This window comes from Lepidochelys kempii, chromosome 9 (assembly GCF_965140285.1).
Source record: "Lepidochelys kempii isolate rLepKem1 chromosome 9, rLepKem1.hap1, whole genome shotgun sequence".
NCBI lineage: Eukaryota > Metazoa > Chordata > Testudines > Cheloniidae > Lepidochelys > Lepidochelys kempii.
Window position 1 is genome coordinate 89,766,901 of NC_136388.1, and position 22,545 is coordinate 89,789,445.

Consider the following 22,545-nt stretch of genomic DNA (forward strand, 5'->3'; position numbering starts at 1 on the left):
AGCCAACCAGACTCCAGGCATGGATCTCCCCGCTGGAAGTGAGGTACCCCAACCAGGAGCAGGAAGGCGAGAAGACCAGGGGGCAGCTGAGGTCCTGGCCGGGATTTGTGTGGAGTTAAGAGCACTAGCTCTCAGCCCCCCCCGACTCCCCGCTTCAGTTGATGAAAGTGCTCGTGGTGAGTGCATGTACCACCGGCAGAAGGAGGGTAGTGTGGACATCAGCCACTGCAGTTAGTACTAACCTAGGTTGATTTAAGATTGTAGCATGGACATGCCCTTGGTTTATTAATAGCTTAGCAATGGCATAAGAAGCACATTAGATCACATAGAAGTGTAGCTTGTTGATCTTATTAAGCTCACGTAAAGGCATCCCAACCTTCAACTTTATGTTTTTCTTGCTATCCACCGTTAATGCTTATTTGAGCCTTTATTGCACAGCTGCAGATATACAACAGCAAAGCAGATTTTATAGCAGTGCTAGAGTATAATCTTGTCAACTGTACAGTCATTAATCAAATGTTCAGTTAAAATTAGTATGTTTCAAATCCCCTCCAGAGGCATTCAATTTAGACTGGCTGAGGGTGAATATGGAGCATCCAAAGGGGAGACTGTATATTATGCATTATTCCTGTTCACATGACAGACTGGAAACAATATATAAACAAAACACCTGAAATTCAGAATGCTAGGGACTAGAAAGTTGCATTTGGTCCCTTTAGATAAAATAAAGAAATACCACCACTATGTAAGAATTTTATTGTCTGCCTGTAAGAAGTAAAAGCACTTTTCTGATTTGAGGTAAAACCATTAGAAATAGTCTAAAAGGAGTATAAATGGCTTTAAAAAGCAACAAAAAGCCTATAACTAGTTTTGCATTAGCCTAGCCCCTCCCTATGTAGTTCATATAATAATATTTTAGCAAGCTACCTGTGCAAACAACTATTCTTTGTTTTAATGCGTAGTGTTACAAAAAGACAAATGCCATCAAAGTGGTTCTCAGGGTATGGATTGAGAATAGTCATTCTGAACACACACGGTCTCAGGTACTTTTATACAGTGCACTAGTTGGTGTTTACAAAAGCTGCTGACCTCATGGAACACTTCCTATTTAAGAACAATTTTGTCTACTTTACGGACTGTTTCCCTTTTTATTTGGTGTAAGCAGCTACGCTCTGTCTAAATTTTCCTAAGTTTTATAAAATATTGGGTTGCTCTGGCAAATAGGGTCATCGGCAACAAAGGATTTTGCAAGAGGCTTGAGCTCCCATGGAGCTTGTTTTCATTGAAAAAAGTACACAGTAGCAGCAACACACATCAGGCTAACACACATCATGGGCACCATGAAGAAAACAGCTAAGAAACTACATAATACTTTGCCTTTCTATAGCACTTTCCACTGGAGGATCTACAAGCACTTTACATGAAAGAACTGAGGCTCAATCCCCTGTGAAGTAGATATCCTCCTCCTTTTACCAATGGAGAAACTGGAGCATAGAGTTAAAGTGATTTGGCTAAGCCTACAGAGCAAGTCTGACTCTAGGCCTGTGCTTAAGCCCTCAGAGCACTATTAACCTTTCAGTGTAGGAATGTACCTATTGTAGATTTGCAATGTTGTCTTGAAAGTTTACTGCCTAAGTATAAAACCCACTTGCCCACCCTTTACCATGGTACTAAAGAGTTAAAACATTACTTTTGCTTAAAATATATTACATACATACTGCAGGCAAGTGGGCAAGAGTTCTGCATAGTCAGCCTATTGCAAAAATCACAAACTTTAGACCAGACAAGGTAAAAAAGAACCATTGAACAACAGTCAACTCAAAAACAAAAAAGCGCTCTGAGGGGGAAAGTGCCTCTCATGAGGCAGAGGCCTAAGTGAATAGATAACTTGAAACATGTCCTGAAGGCCAGTGAACTCAGGGTCTGTTGGACTAAGAAGGGAAACAAGCTAAAAAGCAAGGACCTACACTGACTTGCTTAATTGGATCCAACAGCAGCATCTGACAGAGTGGGAACGAAGGAGAACTACAGAGCACGCCCAACATGCAAGCAAAAGTGTTTCGGCAAGGAATGCATTCCATGAGGGATCAGTGGGCCATTAACTCCTCGAAATTTCCACTAACAAGCTGAAATATTTCTTCAGTATCCTAACAGCATGTTGACCCTCCTCACTGGGCAAAGGCATTCTCAATTCCCCCTTCTGGTATGCGACTTGGTTACTCAGTAAGGAAGAACCTGCTAAAAAGAAGCCTGGATGTGAGTTATAAGACAAAGTAACAGGCTAAATACAATTCTAGGGCCTGCTCTATCCTAGAAACTTGCTGGTATAGTAATATCAGTTAGGGGTGCCATGTTTTTTCAAATGATACTTCTATACCAGCAAAAGCACTGGTGTGGATGCAGCTGTATGGCAATAAAGTGCTTTTGCTGGTACTACTTATTTTGTTTTGGGAACTGGTATGAACCGTACCAGCTTTAGCACTCTTTTGCCGGGATAAGCTGTGTCTACATTAGGTGGTTTGACAATAAAAACTATACCAACAAATCTTTTCTAGTGTAGACTAGGCCAAGCAATCAATAGCAGTCTCCCCCAACACTGTGCCACACACACCCCTCTCTGGTTTAATTTCATCTGGATTAAATTTTGGAATCAGTCCCTAGAATAGTTTTGCTAAGAAGAAAAGTGAACAAACAGTAGTCATAGCTGAGTCATGCCCCTCCCAAGGTGGGAGGGGCAATTTATAATCAATACCAAAACTTCTGTAACATTTCAGATATGCTTTAGAGGTAAACACAACAAAAATCATTAGTCCAGTTACGTGGCTGTGAATAAACATGGAGTACGTCTTCACTGTCGCTGGGAGGTGTATTTCTGTACCTGGCAGACACATACATGGTGGCTTTGATCAAGCTGGCATGCTAAAATAATGTGGCTGCCATGGCACAGACAGTGACTGAGGCTAGCTACTCAAATACACAACTAGGATCTTGGATGGGGTTGTACTCGGACAGCTAGCCTGAGCCACTGTGGCCACGCTGCTATTTTTATCATGTCTACCCGAGCTGGGAATTAGCCTAGCCATTCATCAGTCCTTGAATAATGACATGAGTACCTAAAAATGATATAGCCTCTCTGAACAAAAAGAGGATTTTTTTTTTTTTTTTAAAGTATTCATGTTCAGTAATTCACCTATAAGCTTGCGGTAAATCTTTAAAATGTCAGTTTTATCTGCTATTAAATTATTTATGTAGCACCATAGATATGTATGATGCTTTATGGACATGGTCCCTGCCCCATAGAGATTATAATCTAAAGCCCACATCCTGCAAGCTCTTCCATTGAGTTCAGTGTAGCATAACTACTCATATGTGTAAAGTTACTCTTAGGCTTAAGTGTTCGCAGAATTGGGGCCTTAGCCATTAAATAAAAGCTTTTTTTATTTCAACCGACTCTGATGGAAGAAAAGCAGAAATAACTTTAGTACAAAGTTGCAGTTCACTTTTGCACTGTCCTGGTGCTTTTTGTCCTACAGAACATTCAGGTCATGCAGTTTTTATGTAAGAAATTTAATCTTGTTTATGGTTTCAGAGGAACAGCCGTGTTAGTCTGTATTCGCAAAAAGAAAAGGAGTACTTGTGGCACCTTAGAGACTAACCAATTTATTTGAGCACGAAAGCTCATGCTCAAATAAATTGGTTAGTCTCTAAGGTGCCACAAGTACTCCTAATCTTGTTTATGTTACTGGTAAATTTAGATTAAGAACGGTTTTAAAAACAATCCAATCACAGCAAGTCTGTACCTTTTCTAATTACTGTTGATATTACAACTTATAAAACAGAACTGGAATGTTACAAATGGTCCCTTAAGATACAAAAATATTGTTCCTCACTGCATTCTCTAGTCTCTCTTTTGATCTTTAGCGTCTTCTTTTTCTTCTTCATCTGAGTATACGGTGGGTTCCTCTCCTTCCTTCAGCAGTTTGCCAACGTAGTGATACTTAACTGTAAATTGAGAAAAAGCACAGAATACAGATCATTCCTTTACCTTGTGCAACCTAATGTTTTCACTAAAACAGACAGTGGTTAACATAGCATTAAAATTAAAATCAAGAACCACCAATTCTACCTTTGTTTTGCACACTGACAAAAGTGACTGACTTGCCAAACTATTCCTATCATCATAACAGGTGATATTTATGTGAGAAATGGGCAAAATAAATGCAAACAATACAATTCTTCTCCTATTGCCAAAACCAGGAGTGACAATGTAAAGCCATTCGCGGATACTTTTGTTACCCACAGCCTCAGGTCTCATGTTCAAAGGGAGCCAGCTATCACAGTGAAGAAATGAAATCACCATTTTGGGGGTGAGTGGGAAAGAATAACACCCCCGTTTCCCCCTCCCCCCCATTATACTTGCCTATGCCAGTTCTGGAAGCTGGCATCCTGAGAATGTTCTTGGGGAATGTCAAGAAAACCTTGAAAGGTTTAGATTTTCAGAGATTCATGCTGTGAACAGGCACTGGGAAACAGGAAAAATGTTCTTCCCACCAGCATTAGAGATGGCACTCTCTAGTGGAATTCTCCCACTGTGCACCCAGACAAGCCTTACTCCTGTTAAAATACTTCACAAGGAAATATCTAAGTAGTAAGACATATGCATAAGGAGGAAGGTTATGAATCAGAGCTCTCCTTATCTGATGCAAAGCCTTTTAGCAAGTGAAGGGAAATCTCTTACTATACTCTCTCCTATATTATAGTTTAAAATTATATGAATTTAAAGGCGAATATTTGCATGATCTGCTAGAAGTTTGGGAACTACATTAACAACTGCAAAGTACTAACGCTTCACTCCTGGAAAGACCGATTTAAATGCTGGTTTTTGGTCACACATGGTAGTAAGAAAAGGAGGACTTGTGGCACCTCAGAGACTAACGAATTTATTTGAACATAAGCTTTCATGAGCTTATGCTCAAATAAATTTGTTAGTCTCTAAGGTGCCACAAGTCCTCCTTTTCTTTTTGCGGATACAGACTAACACGGCTGCTACTCTGAAACCTGACATATAGTAGTGTAATCCTGGTGTCTAGGACACACTTATCATAAAACCACCATTCAACGTGACATGATTAACAGCTTTGTTCAAGACAGGATGAGTGTCAAAACAGCAGTTGTGTCTACATGAGGAGGTTTCCCAAAATAGCAAATTAGGAGCAAAAAAACCCAATAACATTATCTGAGGAAAGCTTGGCTGTTCATGTTGGACACCAAATTAAAAACAAAAACAAAAAACAACCACCTTTTAGTTCTCATTGCACAAAAAATACGTTGTTCCCAAAATATTGATTATTTATGACTAGGGGAAGTGATACTGTGGAAAAATATCCTTGTCTACATTTGCCCCTACATCATTTTTTTTTTACTCCATTGAAAGGTTTTAACCTTAGAGGATTATTTCCTTTTCAACTATGTCTTTTAAAAGAACTTCATTACATTTAGGCACATTGAATAGATTATTTTCACATGTACTCTTTAGAAAGCTCCTTGACAGAAACACAATATACAACAGGAACATATGAAAGTTAACTTCACAAGTTGATCATGATGAAAATGTCTTGTCTACATCTGACTCCAGACTGACTGCTTAATGTAAAGTTTGTATAGGTTTCTGGTGTGAAGACCATGCTAGCAATGAGCATGTCAGAAACCGCAGCTGTGAAAGGACAGACAAGTTACACTTAATGTTGTCTGAATGTAGGTATCTTAAGACTTAAGGGTTATATGCCATATGCATTTGTAAGTATCTTACACCAGTCTAATAGTGGAAACACTGAATCAGTTCAGGTTCTAGACTTTAAAATTTAGTCTGATGTTTTTGTTTTAACACTAACCACCATGCAGCCAGACTCCTAGTAAACTTTAATGGTCATTTTCTAGACCAAGTGTATATGGAATTTCCATTACATGTTTCTTACTGAAATGCTTGTTATATAAACAACACTTACAGTCTGTTTTATGTAAATGAAAAAAAACACCCACATAGCGCTTTCCTGGTCTAGTAACCCAGGTTAAGTGTTGTGCAGTTAATATTCTTCACCAGGAAGGTATTACTGTAGTGGATCATTATATAATAATCAAACTCCTGGACAGAAGAAGCTAGCTGAGCAGTTTCCAACCTACAAAGTACTGTTTAAAAAAAAAAAAAAAAAAAAAAAAAGACAAAAGACAAAAACCGGGACCACAGAGCAGCTAGATTTACATTGGAAGCCTTTAATACTAAGAGCTGCAAAACATAAGAAAGGCCATACTGGGTCAGGCCAAAGGTCCATCTAGCCCAGTATCCTGTCTTCCGATAGTGGCCAATGCCAGGTACCCCAGAGGGAATGAACAGAACAGGAAATCTCAAGTGACCCATTCCCTGTTGCTCATTCCCAGCTTCGGGCAAACAGAGGCTAGGGACACCAGCCCGGCCCATCCTGGCTAATAGCCATTGATGGACCTATCCTTTATGAATTTATCTAGTTCTTTTATGAACCCTCGTTATAGTCTTGACCGTCACAACATCCTGTGGCAAAGGTGGACTGTGCATTGTATGAAGAAATACTTCCTTTTGTTTTAAACCTGCTGCCAATTAATTTGATTTGGTGACCCCTAGTTCGAAACAGAAGAATACTGCCCAGATTTTTTAGATCATTGTATATTTATATCCAAGCCTCAAAAGACAACAAAAGGGATAACTGCTTTAAACTTATTTTGTTGGCAAAGTCTCTGGATGTGAGCAAAGGGCAGCCTGTCTCCCCTAATCCTGGGGCTGCCATTCCTGAATAATGCTGCATAGATAATTTGACATATACAGAAGTTATTAATTTCACTCAGTATTCAAAGGTGCTTAAATGATTTTTCAAAATGCAAATTAGGCTTCTGAAAGTCACTTAGAAGCTTCTGCAAATTTTACTTCTCCAAACCTTGTTTTGTAAATGCTCAAAATAAGAATAGGAGAAACAAGGAGTACCAAGTGGAAAACATCTAGTTTCCCCAGAAATAAGCTTCGTTAATTCTTCAGGATGTTAAAAATACAGAATGCTCCCATACAATGCCAACTAAGCTTAACTGCCTTACAGGAACACTCTCCATGTGCAACCAGGTTAATTAAAAAGTTAAAAGCAGTTTCATTCCCTGCCATTTTTTTTTTTGGTAGTTTTACAGTCAGATTTTACTATTGGAAATAGTGGTTTAATCTCTTCTTTCTCTGTAAAAAATCAAAACCAAACAAAAATACCACCACCCAAATGGGGGAAAAACTGACATTTTTTTCTCTCTAATCTTTCAGTTTTAGAAAACTTAAGTGTTACAATAAAGCAGTTGTTCCCAAACTTTAAACAGCCTGCGAACCCCTCTCACTAAATTGTAAAATCTCATTAACCCCCTCCTAAAAATGAATATTTCCAGGGATTTAAGTTTAAATTTCCTCCACACTCAGTGAGGCTCTTACCGCTGGACCCCATTGACCGCCCCGGTCAACTGAGCTCCACTGAGCTTAGGCTGCAGGTCCCGATGACCACAGGCCCTGCTCTCCCTGGGGCTCGGGCCGTCAACCCCATGCGGAGTGCTGGGGTTCAGATTCCCGGCTCCCCCGCTAATGGGGGCAGGGCTCGGGCTGCCAGCCCCAACTGCCCGGCCCTGCTCTCCCTGGGGCTCGGGCTGCCAGCCCTGCAACCAGGTCCCACCTACTGCCTCCAATGCCCGGGGTCCTCTGGCCACCATGAGTGACATTTTTCTGGCGAACACCCTGTAATGTTCCGCGAACCCCAGTTTGGGAACCACTGCAATAAAGGGTACCATATTTTCAGACAGAAGTTTGTTTGCAGCGTTGGTTCCAAGATATTAGAGAGACAAGATGGATGAGTTAGTATCTTCTATTGGATCAACTTCTGTTGGTGAGAGACAATCTTTTGAGTTTATACAGTTCTTCTTCAGGGGTGGGTCAGACCTGAAGAAGGCGGCCTTTTTGTAAGCTTAGGTCTTTCCCCATCAGAAGCTGGTGTAAACAACAATATTAACGTCACCCACCTTGTCTCTTAGACACGTGATGTACTGTATTGAATGTCTTCACCATTATACACAGAAGCTAGCTACTTCACAGAGAGTGGATTTGAAATTGCTTACACATGAACTGTGATTCCCAGTCTCTCAGGGTCTCTTGCTGCGTAGCATTGAGATCAGACAGGTCATCATATTCATCCTTCAGAGCCTCCTTATCCAGACAGAATGTGGCAAGACCTCTGGATGCATCCCTTCCAGCAAAAATTCCATATGGGCCCTCTTTAAAATAAAAAAATGTCGGGATAATTACAACATTGCTGTTTCTTTGAGGACCACGTACCAAGAACCAAATGACATGCTGATCCCCTGACTTGAATCTTATGTTGAAATCCCCAAATAAGATTTGTATTGTAAAATTTGCCCTATTTTGTAATATTGAGCCAGATATTTTCCAGTACATACACACCCAACCCCCCCCCCAAAACAAAAACAAGAAACACTACAAGAAAACAGAATCACTAAAGAAGATACTGAGCATGCTGGGACATCAGGAAGAAGAGACAAGTGCTGGTGTGTGGAGGGCATGCAAAAGGGAGCTATGCACAAGATGACAAGAAGCAAATGGCTTTCTTGGAGCAAGCCCGAGACATATGGGTGGCACCTGTAAAGACAGCAAACAGGAGTCAGTTTTCATGGGAAGAGGAAAGGAGAAAGGATTCAGAAGTCTGATGAGATGGAGTGCAAGGCAAGTGTATAGCTTTCTGACAAATCCTTCTGGCTTAGAGAGTTGACCCATGGAAGAAGGAGGACCTGAAAGGTGATTAGTTGGCTTGAGATATGGAGGAGAATCTTAACAGGACCCTACTCCAAGGATAGCAATCAGGCTGGAAGCAGGTGCTTAGTAAATATAAAATTTACACAAAATGCATGTAATGCATAATGATCCCAAGGGACTGATGTGTACAGGTCACAGTGGGTCAGAAGTATCTTATCAAGAGGGACTGCTGGTACACTTCATCAATCATTAACTTATGTGCAATAGTAAGCAGAATGTTTTATCAGTACAGAAGTAACAGAAAATTTAAGATAGCACATGTTCCAATGATTCAGCTCTCTTAGGAGGCATTAATGTAACACCAAAATCTGGTTACTTTAGTGCCCACCTGCACTGGCGGGGAAGAAGCCTTTTCAGATTTCAATAAATGGAATCACTTTCCTTTTCATACAAGCAGAGACCCAATTTCATGACTACATTAATAAATCAGACATGGTACACAGCCTCTCATGTTCTCAGATATAACTCACGAGTAGGTTTTTTAAATCTCTCTGCTGATAGAGAACCACACATTCAAATCAATCATGTATATTACCTTACTGTTCTAGAACTTAAAACCCTACTCTTCTTTACACCCCCCCCCCGCCCTCAAGTGCCTATGGGGCATGGATCATCTTTGCATGTGTTTGAACAGCACAAGTGGGGCTGTGATTTTGATTGGGAACAAGTATCATAAAAATACCTCTGTGTTACTATATTATAAATATTAAATAATAGAACTGTTTCTATCAAAAGGGAATGTAATGATGAAATCAACAAAAGATTTCACGAGCTGCGACCTATGGCATTACAAAGGAAGGTGCCAGGTGAGTTGCATGAAGTAAACAAAACTGCCTGCCCCATCAGTATAATCATTTAAAGCAGGGGTTCTCAAACTGGGGGTCGAGACCCTCTCAGGGGGTCACAAGGTTATTACATACACACATACAGGGGAGGGGTCGCGAGCTGTCAGCCTCCAACCCCAATCCCGCTTGCCTCCAGCATTTATAATGGTGTTAACTATATTAAAAGTGTTTTTAATTTATAAGAGGTGGGGGTTGCACTCAGAGGCATGCTATGTGAAAGGGGTCACCAGTACAAAAGTTTGAGAACCGCTGATTTAAAGAGTACTATAAATGTGCATGGAGCTTGACAAAAAAAGTGAAAGAAGTAGATATACTTTGAGTGTACACAACTAAAATACTTGGTTCTGTAACCCTAATGATACAAGTAAACCCTTACTCACAGGAGAAGCCCTGGTTATACCAATTAGTTTAGGTGAGTAGGAGTTGCAGGACTGGCTCCCAACTTCATGACCGCATTATTATTACTTAGTTGTTGTTGTGGTGGTGATTCTTCAACAAAAAAACCTTCAAAAACAGACTCCAAGGAGAGACTGCTGAATTGGAATTAATTTTCAAACTGGATACAATTAACTTAGGCTTGAATAAAGACTGGGAGTGGATGGGTCATTACACAAAGTAAAACTATTTCCCCATGTTTATTCCCCCCACATTGTTCTTGTAAAGTGTTGAAAATGGCCCACCTTGATTATCACTACAAAAGGTCCCGCCCTCCCCCCTCCTGCTGGTAATAGCTCACCTTTCCTGATCACTCTCCTTACAACGTGTATGGTAACACCCACTGTTTCATGTTCTCTGTGTATATAAAATCTCCCCACTCTATTTTCCACTGTATGCATCCGATGAAGTGAGCTGTAGCTCATGAAGGCTTATGCTTTAATAAATGTTAGTCTAAGGTGCCACAAGTCCTCCTTTTCTTTTTAGTTGTAGTGCTATCACCTCCAATTAGGCATAAGTTCACCAACGTTAACGACAACCCAAACCCAGAGCCGCTCAGAAGAAAAAGTGTTTTTCAAATAGGAAACTCCGGCAGACAGCATATATTGCAAAGTCCTGGGGCGGGGTACTTTCCCCCTTAGAGACCACCACTGCCTTTTACTTTGGCCCCTGCCCCCCACCAACTTCCCTCACATTGGTAGTTTTGCCTTGTCACCTAGGTGTCTCCTGTGCTCTGGACAGAGGCACTGAGTGTTGTGTAGCCTACTACACTCACGGAGATTACAGAGTAAGGCAGTGATTTGAGTTGTGTTCAATCAGGCCCTGGGAGTTGCCTGAGGGGCTGGGCTTCTGAACTGCAGACAGAGGCCACAAGGGCCTCCCCCCCCCACAATTAAGTGCCCCCAGTATAATCCTCTCCACAGACTGGATCCCAGTTACATAGGGAAACAAGCAGCAGATGGAGGGAGAAAGGGTTGGGGATTTCTGCTAGGTAGATGGGAACATATTGAGAGAGTCAGAGCCCAAGGCCTCTCCCCCACACTCCTCCCCAGAGCCTCTCCTCCCCCTCACTGCACCTCCACCACTACATCTCAGCACCTCCCCCGGTCCCCACTGCACCCCTCTCCCACACTATACCCCAGTACCTCCCCCTCATCCCTACTACACCCCCTCCTCGCCGCTGCACGCAGCGCCTCCCCCCACAGCTCCCCAGAGCCTCTCCTCACCCCCACCTCCCCTGGTCCCCACTGCACCCCAAGTCACCCCCCTCATCCCCACACTGCCCCCCAAGTCGTCCCCACACTGCCCCCCCGGTCCCCACACTGCACCCCAGCTCCCGGTCCCCAGGGCCAGCCGCCCCCCGCACGCACCGGGCCCGTAGAACTTCCTGGCGCGGCTCACGTCGAAGACCTTGCCGCTGATGGCCATGAGGATGCGCGGGTCCTGCACCCCGTCGTAGGGCCGCAGCTGCGCCAGGGTGAAGTCGCGGCGCCTGAGCTTGGGCGGCGGCGGCGGCTCGGCGTCGTCGGGCTGGCGCGGGGCCCGCTCGCCCCGCAGGATCTGGTAGAGCAGGAAGAGGCAGAGGCCCAGCAGGCTCAGGTTGAGCGGCGAGCTCAGGATCTCCAGCAGCAGCCCCCCGCCGCCGCCGCCCTCCTCCGCCGCCGCCGCCGCCTCGTCTTCCTGGGCCATGGGCTCGGCTGGTTCCGCGGCTCGCCGGGCTGCCTCTGAGCGGCCAGCGGGGACGGGGAGGAGCAGCCAGCAGGGGCCGCCCCTCGCCAGGGAGGAGGGACCTGGGGCTTCCCGCCCAGGCGGCTCCGAGCCCAGCCAGGCCCGGGGCCGCCCCTGCCCCGCCGAGCTTGGGCTCGAGTCATAACAGCCGGGCTTTGGCCAGGCTTTACCGGGACCGTCCTGAGTGGTTGCGGGGGGGGGGGGGGGGTTTGTCTTGCGTAGGCGCCTATTCCTCCCCCCACATCTGGTCACCCTATGGCCAGCCGCAGGGCCAAAGGCAACCCTGGGCGCCTGAGCAATGCAGGCTCCTGGTTTCTTTCCCTCCCAGTGGGCTGCTCTGTAGTCGGGGGACCAGATTTCCCGATTTTATTTGGGGCTGTTTCTTAAAAGGCCCCTATTTACATCCCCCCACACACATCCACACCCTCTGTCCTGATTTTTCACACTTGCTATCTGGTCATCATACTCTTTAGTCACCTGTTTTCTCTCATCTTGTTCTGGGCTGGTAAAGTTTTTGGGACAGGGACTGTCCTTTTAGCTGGTGTACTGCACAATGGGGTCCTCCTGGGCCATGACTGGGGCTCTCGGGGCTACTGCAGTGTAAGTAGTTACATGCACAAAAACTATATTAAAGTTACAAAGCCAAGCACTCCAAGAATGCCAGACTTAAGGTTGTCTTTGGGCTAACTCAGTAGTAACGTTAAGCATACACTTACAAAGTGTTTGTAGGATCAGAGTTTACAATCTTTACTACAAGATGATTTTTATTCACTTTATCTTTTTTCATTTTACTATCCTTAATCAACCAATCCATTATTTTTTCTTGCTAGTTTCTTCCGTTCTCCCCCTTCTCAGTGCTTTTTCTACAATATTCCCGCCTCTTGCAGAGGACGACAATCCCCTGAACACATTCAAAACTTCTCCCCCTATTATTTTAGTATCCACCAATAAAACATAAAAGGCATATCCCAAATTGTATATATAGTTAATTAGGACATTTGCAATCAAAGGAACTTCCATGTGTGAGGATACTTCAAAACATTGTATTGCACTTTGCCATACACTAAAGTGTAATTATCTCCAATAAACTGTACCGTCCTTTTTAAAAGACATGTTATAATTGCCCCACCACAATGCTATTCATGTCATATCATCTCTTAGAGAGGGATCACTTCACATGTTGAGGCTTATTTTGCTCTTAGCAATTATGGGAAAGAGAAACAGGAAGAGGGCTGAATTGGGCCTAGACCAGGGGTGGGCAAATTTTTTGGCCTGAGAGCCACATCAGGGTTCCAAAACTGTGTGGAGGGCCGCGTAGGGAAGGCTGTGCTTTTCCAAACAGCCTAGCCCCTGCCCCCCATCCGCCCCCTCCCACTTCCTGCCCCCTGATGGCCCCCCTCAGAACCCCTGACCTACCCAACCGCCCCCTACTACCTGTCCCCTGACTGTCCCCCAGGACTCCCTGCCCCTTATCCAACCCCCCTGCTCCCCACCCCCTTACCATGCTGCTCAGAGCAGCATGTCTGGCAGCCCCGCCACCTCGTTGCCCGGCAGGAGCTCGCAGCCCCGCCGCCCAGAGCATTGTCGGCATGGCGAGCTGAGGCTGTGGGGGAAGGGGGACAGCAGAGGAGGGGCTGGGGGCTCAAGGGCTGGGCAGGTCATAGTTTGCCCACCTCTGGTCTAGACTAGAGGCATTTTCTAGCTACATTGCCAAAAATTAACACTAGATGGTGTTGTGAGCACACTAATGTTTGCTGCAGAGCTCATGCTGTATTTTAGAACATCACCTTAGTCTTTAACCATAATGTATCAATTAGATTTCATAGATGCTTACAATGAGGGTTTCATCAGGAAACACTGTAATCTGATTTAGCAGCCAGCAAATTGTAATTGCCTTACAAAACAATACAAAAGCTCTGCTCATTCTTTTCAAATTGATGTGGTGAAGTGGAAAGGCCCGTTGTATCTGTGCTGTTGTGCAAACTGAAATACAGAAATGTGACCTTACATACACAATAACCACAAGTGGAGCATGGATTGTTTTATTACAACCCATCATTAAGCTTCATAGCTAGTCTATTAGTAAGACTCAGACATTCTTTCTATACATTTCCTAGCATTTAATCTGATAAAAGAGCTCTTTTCCACTGGTTTAAACTTGAGCCTGTGCATTTTTGATTATCTGCTTGAAAAATGAGTGATCTGAATAGTATTTACTAAAGAGAGTCCAAATACACCTGCATACCCACTTCTATGTGGGGTTGGTCCCATGTGTTCACCCTTTTGTTATATGAAGGGACAGTGCACAAATGATAGTTCTGAGAGTGCATTTTCCAAGATGTTCAGCAACAGACGACTAGCTTATACTGGGGATGGGAAGTCTAAATCTTGGAATTCCTTATTCAGTTTGATTGCAATAGGAGTTTGGACTAAGTAAGGACTTCAAGATGGGGCCCCATGAGGCTAACACAGAGAGGCTTCTGATTTACCAGTTCTAATTCCTTAAAACTGTGTGCTCTTTCCTGCTGTAGTATTCCATCTATTTCTACTTATGACAGTGTTCTGAAGAAGGAAGTACTGGAGTCTAGACAGTGATTGTGCACTACTAACTGCCTGTGTCACCAGAGAACTGAGGGAAGGGGGGAAAAGTACCTACCAAGGGGCTTGAATTTTCAGCTCCTAGCACCTGGTAGTGTATTTTAATACTTATACTAAAATGAGTGTAAAATGCTACCAAATCAGAATGGTAACATTACATTCTCTCTTTGCACAGCTGAGAAGCACCACACAAGGTGCAATGAAGTGAAAAATCAGGCTGAAGTACGAAACTTGGTCATATACTCTACAGAGGAACTTGGTTTGAGTTCATAGTGATCAGACAGTTATATGCATCAAATCTTACCATACTTTCCAAAAGCCATTTCCCATTCATGACAATGTATTTGCTTTTCCTTATGCTTATCACTGTGGCATTTCATTAAAAGTTAGGATGGGAAGTAGTTGGTTTGATTTTCTTTATAATTTACAATGGTAGGAAAGAACAAGGGTGCCGCTAGACATTTTTCACAGGGTACGCACAACTTAACTACAAAAGGATCTCTCAAAACTGGGTGACCGGGCAACAAAATGGCAGATGAAATTCAATGTTGATAAACACAAAGGAAAACATTGGAAAACATAATCCCAACTACACATATAAAATGATGGGGTCTAAATTGGCTGATACCACTCAAGAAAGAGATATTGGAGTCGTGGATAGCTCTTTGAAAACATCCTCTCAATGTGCAGCAGCAGTCGAAAAAGCATACAGAATGTTGGGAATCATTAAGAAAGGGATAGATAATAAGACAGAAAATATCATATTGCCTCTATATAAATCCATGGTACGCCCACATCTTGAATACTGCATGCAGATGTGGTTGCCCCATCTCAAAAAGAGATATATTGGAATTGGAAAAGGTTTCAAAAAGGGCAACAAAAGTGATTAGGGGTATGGAATGGCTGCCATATGAGGAGAGATTAATAAGATTGGGACTTTTCATCTTTGAAAAGACACGACTAAGGAGGGGGATATGATAGAGGTCTATGAAATCATGACGGGTGTAGAGAAAGTAAATAAGGAAATGTTATTTACTCCTTCTCATAACACAAGAACTAGGGGTCACCAAATTAAATTAATAGGCAGCAGGTTTAAAACAAACAAAAGGAAGTAATTTTTCACACAATGCACAGTCAACCAGTGGAACTCCTTGTGAGAGGATGTTGTGAAGGTCAAGACTATAACAGAGTTCAAAAAAGAACTAGATAAGTTCATAGAGGATAGGTCCATCAATGGCTATTAGCCAGGATGGACAGGGATGGTGTCCCTAGCCTCTGTTTGCCAGAAGTTCGGAATGGGCAACAGGGGATGGATCACATGATGATTACCTGTTCTGTTCATTCCCTCTGGGGCACCTGGCATTGGCCCCTGTCGGAAGACAGGACACTGGGCTAGATGGACCTTTGGCCTGACCCAGTCTGGCCGTTCTTATGTTCTTATGATTATTCTCTTTAGTGTGTAGATGATTAGAACCAAAGTTCTTTTCACAATGGGATCAGAATTATTTTAGCTCCAGCTACATTTAAACACAGTTGTTGCTAGCAGCATTCTAGCCATTTCTCTTATTAATCTAGGGACGAGGGCCCAGATCCTCAAAGGTATTTAGGTGCCTAACTCCCATTGAATGAGGACATTTGTGAGGTTGAGTTAGTATTAGTAAAGCATGGGTGGCGGGTGAACCGGGGGCTTGGAGATGCTAGCCTGCCCCTCTTCCCACACCGGAGCCCAGCCACACCCCACCCCAGCCCCGGGCCACCCAAATGCCCCCAGCCCCCAAGCGCCGGTGGCCCAAGCACTGAGTGGGTGGTCCCAGCGCCCCCTAGCTCTGGGTGCCGTGTCTGCAGCCCCAGCCCCCTCAACCCCTCCCTCTGAGCACAGGCTGAGTAGCCCCAGTGCTGCCAGTCCCGCGAGGGACCATGGCCCCAGCTCCCCCAGCCTTGGAGCACTGGGCGCCATGGCCCCAGCACCTGGAGGCCCCTCAGCACTGGGCAGTCCCAAACACCCCAAGGCCTGGCTGCAGGGTGGCTGCGGCCGTCCTAGCCCCAGCACGCTCCCTGGAAGAGAAGCAGCCTGCCTGGGCTGGGGCCAAGGGGAAAGCGGCAAGCTGGAGGAGACCTCGGGGTGGAGTGTGAGTGGGGCCATGTGGAGCTGTTTGGGGAGGCATAGCCTCCTCCAACCTACAATATGCATCCCCCGTGCAGTAAAGTACCATATAAGCAGGGGTGTTGCAGCAATTTTTATAGTCGTGGTGCCGAGAGCCATTGAACCAAACTGTAAACCCTGTATATAATGGAAACCACTTCAAGACAGGGGGTGTGGCAGCACCCCCAGCATTCCTAGTTTTAGCACCTATGCATATAAGGGATTTATTAGCACCTAAAACCCTTCTGTGTCAGACGTGCAGAGAAGAGCCCAATTTCCCTGTCTGGCAGTAATTTCTCCAAGCATAGACAGGATTTCTGGGACAGACATATAATAATAAAACCTAGTTCATCTCATGTTTACAGCTCAAAGTGCCTTATAAAAGGAGATCAGTATCATTATTACCATTTTACAAATGGGGAAACTGAGGTACCAGGAGAGATGTGACTTGCCCAAAGTCATCCAGCAGATGAGTGGCAGAGCTGGGAATTGAACCCAGGCCTTCTTAGTTTGACCCTATCTAGTTCCGCATCCACTCGGGTATAGTGCTTCCAGTTCCTGCTTAACTCACTCACAAGGAACATAAATGATGCAGAAGTTCTGATCTCACTTTTCCCAAGTCACTACTGCCTACATAGGCCAAGAAAACAGGGTCCTTACTAGTGTTGCAAAGCTTCAGTAAGTGGGATTTATTACAAGGGTACTGAGCAGCCTTCATCTTGTGCTGTAGTCAGTGGGTGAATTTCACCCCTGTGCAGAAGGCCCGCAGCAGGCCTGTGCAACACTTAAGTCTCATTTAACCATTACTTTGAAGTCTTAAGTGGGGGATTATCCCTGTGTTGGCCCTCTGCACAGGGATCAGTGTCATGCCATATTCTTGGACCCCTCTCAACTGTTGATTGTGCAGCAGCATCCTCTGTCTTTTTCTCTCTCTCTATTGAGCTACTAATTCAAATGAACTCGATGGTGAACTATGTGCCTCAGTGGTCACCAGGGAGAAGGGAATGTGATGGTGATAGGTGCCAGAAAGAGCGAGCTCTCCCAAAGTGAAGAATCCGACATACCGACGGCTATCAGGGTGATGTCAGTACTGGAGACTGGTTAATCAGAACATCTGCAGCCTAAGAAAGCTCCAGATGGAACTCATTACAGAATTCTGGAGAATGTGTCAGAGACGGGGGCAGACCGGCTAGCTGGAGCAGCTTGACAATGTGCTATTGAGTTTCCTTTTGGAGAAACATATTGGTGGAAGCTTGCTACTCCGTCTGGTTTTCAAACAGTTTTCTTTCTGCAGTTATCAGTCATGCTGCCAGGCCTGCTGCTTCTGAATTGGTCCTGCCAAATAGGTCTCTTTGCCCATCACTATGACAAGAAAGCTGCTGAGCTAGTACCAGCTACGATATGGAGTTTTTTAGGGCCAGCTCAGTGACTTTTAGGTAAGCACTAGAGATCCAGGTTTCAGAGTAGCAGCCGTGTTAGTCTGTATCCACAAAAAGAACAGGAGTACTTATGGCACCTTAGAGACTAACAAATTTATTTGAACACAAGCTTTCGTGGGCTACAGCTCACTTCATCGGACTGGATTTTGAATGTTATAATTCTTGATGTCTGATTTGCAACAAAGCCCGTTGCCAACTCTGTCCACATATCTATTCAAGGGACACCATCATAGGACCTAATCATATCAGCCACACCATAAGAGGCTCATTCACCTGCACATCTACCAATGTGATATATGCCATCATGTGCCAGCAATGCCCCTCTGCCATGTATATTGGCCAAACCGGACAGTCTCTACGCAAAAGAATAAATGGACACAAGTCAGATGTCAAGAATTATAACATTCAAAAACCAGTCGGAGAACACTTCAACCTCCCTGGTCACTCAATTTCAGACCTAAAAGTCGCAATTCTCCAACAAAAAAACTTCAAAAACAGACTCCAACGAGAAACTGCAGAATTGGAATTAATTTGCAAACTGGACACCACTAAATTAGGCTTGAATAGAGACTGGGAGTGGATGGGTCATTACACAAAGTAAAAACTATTTCCCCATGTTTATTCCCCCACCGCCCACTGTTACTCACACCTTCTTGTCAACTGTTTGAAATGAGCCATTCTGATTATCACTACAAAAGGTTTTTTTTTCTCCTGCTAATAATTGCTCACCTTAATGGATTGGTTTAGTTATAGTGTGTATGGCAACACCCATTTTTTCATGTTCTCTGTGTATATCTTCCTACTGTATTTTCCACTGCATGCATCCGATGAAGTGGGTTTTAGCCCACGAAAGCATATGCCCAAATAAATGGGTTAGTCTCTAAGGTGCCACAAGGACTCCTCAGTTCTCTTTGCTGATACAGACTAACCCGGCTGCCTCTCTGAAACCTGAATGTGGAAAGTAACTGGAAAACTCGATACGACAGAGACTGACCTAGCACACACCCCTAGATAAAAGACTGTTGCAGATGGTGTGAAATGCTAACAACTCACTTCCATTAGTGCTGTGTTGGGGGGCAGGGAAGAGACTACACAATGCATTTAAATGCATTCTGGGTTGTAGTCTTCAGAAGGACCAATTCCTACTGATGTGAAAGTTACTTACCTGGTCCTAAAATCTCATAATGTAGTTGCTGTCTGTACTAGTGCCACTGTGCCCCCTCCCAAAAGGGCACATTATATCAGTGCCCTCGTTTTTGTGTGTGTCCCTGCCATTATATTGATCTGCCCAAGTAGTGAAAGAGGATAAAGGGAAGAAAAAGAAAGTAGGATAGAGGAGTTGTCTCTACACAAACTTGCACCAGTTTAGTTGAATGGATGTAACAGGCAGTGTAGAGACTCCTATTTCAGATAAGAGTGACTTATTTCTGTTTAGCTAACATCTGTTCCTAATCTATTTAAGATAAAGCAAAATATGCCACTCTTAAGCAGAATAAATGTGCCTTTTGCATTGGTTTAACCAGCTCAGTTTAAAATAACTTCTAGTTAGGCTGGGCAGCTCTGTGTGTAGACAAGTCCAGATATCACCATAGAGAAGACAGAATGATGGCCAAGTTGAAAGCCAGAAGGAGAAGGCAGCAGTGGCAGCCAGAGTGGGAAAGCAACAGCAGAAAGAGACATGTGGAAGGCATATCTTTCACTCCAGTCTCCTAAATCATCTCAATGTCTAGTTCAATGAAATAAAACCAGTTTTGATTTGACACATTTCTAGGTGCAAGCCAAATTCTTGTCTCATTCCACAAGTGGTTCCTTTTATCATCAGCTTTCTGATTTTATCCATCATTTTAAGACAGTTAGCTCATGTTTGGTTTTGACACAAGGTGAAACTGCTAAGTAGTGATCTGGGAGTTAGTTTTCAATGAACATCAAGAGAAGAATCCATTACTCTCCCATTCCTATTCACTTACAGCTGCTCTAGCTAGGCACATCCTCACAGGGAAATTCTTTCAGATCCTTTTGGTCACCATCATTCATTTCTGGTAGGCTGCATGGGAAATGCTACAGAAGTTATAAATATGTAGAAGAAGCATACATGTGGTCGGAGATGTTTGGAGGAAGGCTCCATGTCCCAAATCCTCAGTACTTCAAAATATACAAAGCTTATAATTAAAAAAGGCAGCCAGGTTTAATAGTTACCAGAGTCGTTTGGAGGTGGTGGTGGACAGGGGGAGAATGAGACGAAACAAATCAAAAAGACGCTACCACCAGCTAACCACTAAACATAATATCATAACTTTGTCAGGTGGGAGAATATTCCTCCTGAATATTTACTGGACAGGTTTTCTTCTTCAAGGAACCAATATTGGTCCTGGAGTCTCTGCCCCATCCTCACCACAGACTAGAGCAGCTTGAGGGGCTGCTCTAAATTGCCAGCTGGCAATAGCCATAGGGAGTGTGTTCTAGCTGTTCCCCCCTACATTGCCATGCATCCTATATAAAGACCCCTGGGAAGGAGGCATAGAAGCAGCTATGCCAGCACTATGCCTGCTGGGGAATCCACTCCTTTTGTGCTGCCTGAGAGGGGCAGATGGAGCAGAGACTCTGCGATATTCAGATGTATTAATTATACATTAAAATGTTTTGGGGGCAACATATTTCCTTGTCTAATCCTTTGGTTTTGCTTTATTTTAGTGGCACTGTATCTTGGGAACTCCTTGCTCCACTGACCTCAAATATGTACTAATAACTCTACCCTGAACCCCAGTGAGGCACAGCAATTCTAAAAACAATCTGAGAGCTTGTCTTCATGCACAGTGCTACAACGGTGCAGCTATCAGTGAAGATGCTACTACGCTGATGGAAGAACTTCTCCCGTCAGGTGGGCATAGTTAATCCACCTCCCTGAGGGGCAGTAGCTATGTCAAGGGGAGAGGCTCTCTCCTCGACACAGCACTGTCTACATGGGGGGTTAGGTTAATATAACTACATAGCTCAGGGGCTGGATTTTTCACACACCCGGGTGATGTTGTTCTACCAATATAGGTCTGTAGTGTAGACCTGGCCTGACTATATATTTGGATTTCAGAGCACTCAGAAAAAACAGCTGTTAAAAAGTAAGCTCTTCTCAAACTTCACTCTAATGGTGCTACCACAGCCACTAGAGTAACAGATTAAACCAAGTTAAAACAAATCAACCCTCTGGAAAGTCTAGCCTGAAAAAGAGAGAAAACGAGCCACATCACACTCGAGTATCAAGCCATCAAAATTGACAACAGGGCCCAAAGAGCACAGATGAAGTTGATGTGGCCAAGTTATTCTATATAAAAGCACTTGTGGGTTCAGGCCTTTAATTTCAAGTTCCTTGCTGGAGTTCTTCAAAATAGTTATTGTACCGCATGGTGAAACAGTACATATAAGAATCAAGATCTCAAGTTTATATTATCCCAAGGACACACGTGCTCCAGGTGAGGTGACAAACACAGGAAAAGTTATTAAAAGAGGGAGGTTATTGTACATTTGCAAAGTGAAGAATTCAGAAAGAACCCCTACTCAGGACCTTTGCTTAAGGTCCCAAGCAACACTGAGTTCCATGGAGTGTGTAGGGCTTTTGGGTAGGTGTTTAAAATCAAGTTTCTGGGTAAGCATGAAAGATCCCATGGCATTGTTGGTCAGAGGGGCTTTTCCGTGTGTTCTTAGGCAAAATTGCGCACACACCCCCTGCTGTTGTACATTGTTTTTTGTGCTCCAGTTGTCCACCAGTTTGCTAACCACCACCCCAGAAGTGGCTGCATTTCAACTGCTGATATCTATATATCAAAATTTGTGGGAGACATTCTGGATGACATGCACTATAGACATGAAATTATTGCATGCTTCCAAGGAGTTCACAGCTTATTGCTTGAGAGGACTTTTCCCACCACCTCTTAAAATGTGCTCTTTCATTTGCTGAGACTAATCAACACCCATCAAGCTGCAAGTCCCACTCAAAACAAGCAAACCTGTATAACCCAGCTCTCAGAAGTACCTGGGAGTGGGATTCCTGTTCGCTTTTCTCACCTCATTGGCAGTTTTGCAGGGTTTCAGGTTCTACTGGTCAGATCAGTGGCCTGGGAATCAGGACCCATGGATTTTAGCCCCTCCAGCCCCCCATCACTCCTGGTGTCCCTGCGACAGTCATTCACTTCTCTGTGCTCCAGTGTTACCCCATTGGTGAAAGGGGGGAAATAATAAATACGCTATCCAGGGCCCCTGCCCGAGGGCTGTTGCTGGGGAGAGGGAAGGATTCAGAGCCAGGGGCTGGAGCCATCGGGGAGCGGAAGCAAGGCTGGGGTGGAGCGCAGGGCTGCAGGCAATGGGGGGCCGGGCGGAATCGGGCCTCGCAGAACTTGACTCCACCCGGAGCTGGGAGCCACCTTGGGGAAGCGCCCGGCTCTGCACATGGGCCTGTCTGGGGATCTTCCCGACAGCAGTCCGCTCTCC

At 44.2% G+C, this 22,545-nt stretch overlaps 1 protein-coding gene across 3 annotated transcripts; it reads right to left on the minus strand.

The window, feature by feature from the left end:
• Positions 1–739: 739 nt before the first annotated feature.
• PGRMC1 (progesterone receptor membrane component 1) lies at positions 740–11,926 on the minus strand. 3 transcript variants are annotated; one of them, XM_073361355.2, is made up of 4 exons: positions 11,529–11,926; positions 8,167–8,322; positions 3,891–4,002; positions 740–2,235 (listed from the first exon to the last, which is right to left on the minus strand). In XM_073361355.2, exons 1-3 carry the CDS (start codon positions 11,845–11,847, stop codon positions 3,899–3,901), a joined length of 579 nt encoding a protein of 192 aa, XP_073217456.1. In that variant the 5' UTR covers positions 11,848–11,926; the 3' UTR covers positions 740–2,235; positions 3,891–3,898. The 3 variants fall into 3 exon arrangements, with proteins under 3 accessions (XP_073217456.1, XP_073217455.1, XP_073217454.1); XM_073361354.2 differs by having other exon boundaries at positions 740–2,238; XM_073361353.2 differs by having other exon boundaries at positions 740–4,002; positions 11,529–11,925.
• Between the last annotated feature and the right edge of the window lie 10,619 nt (positions 11,927–22,545).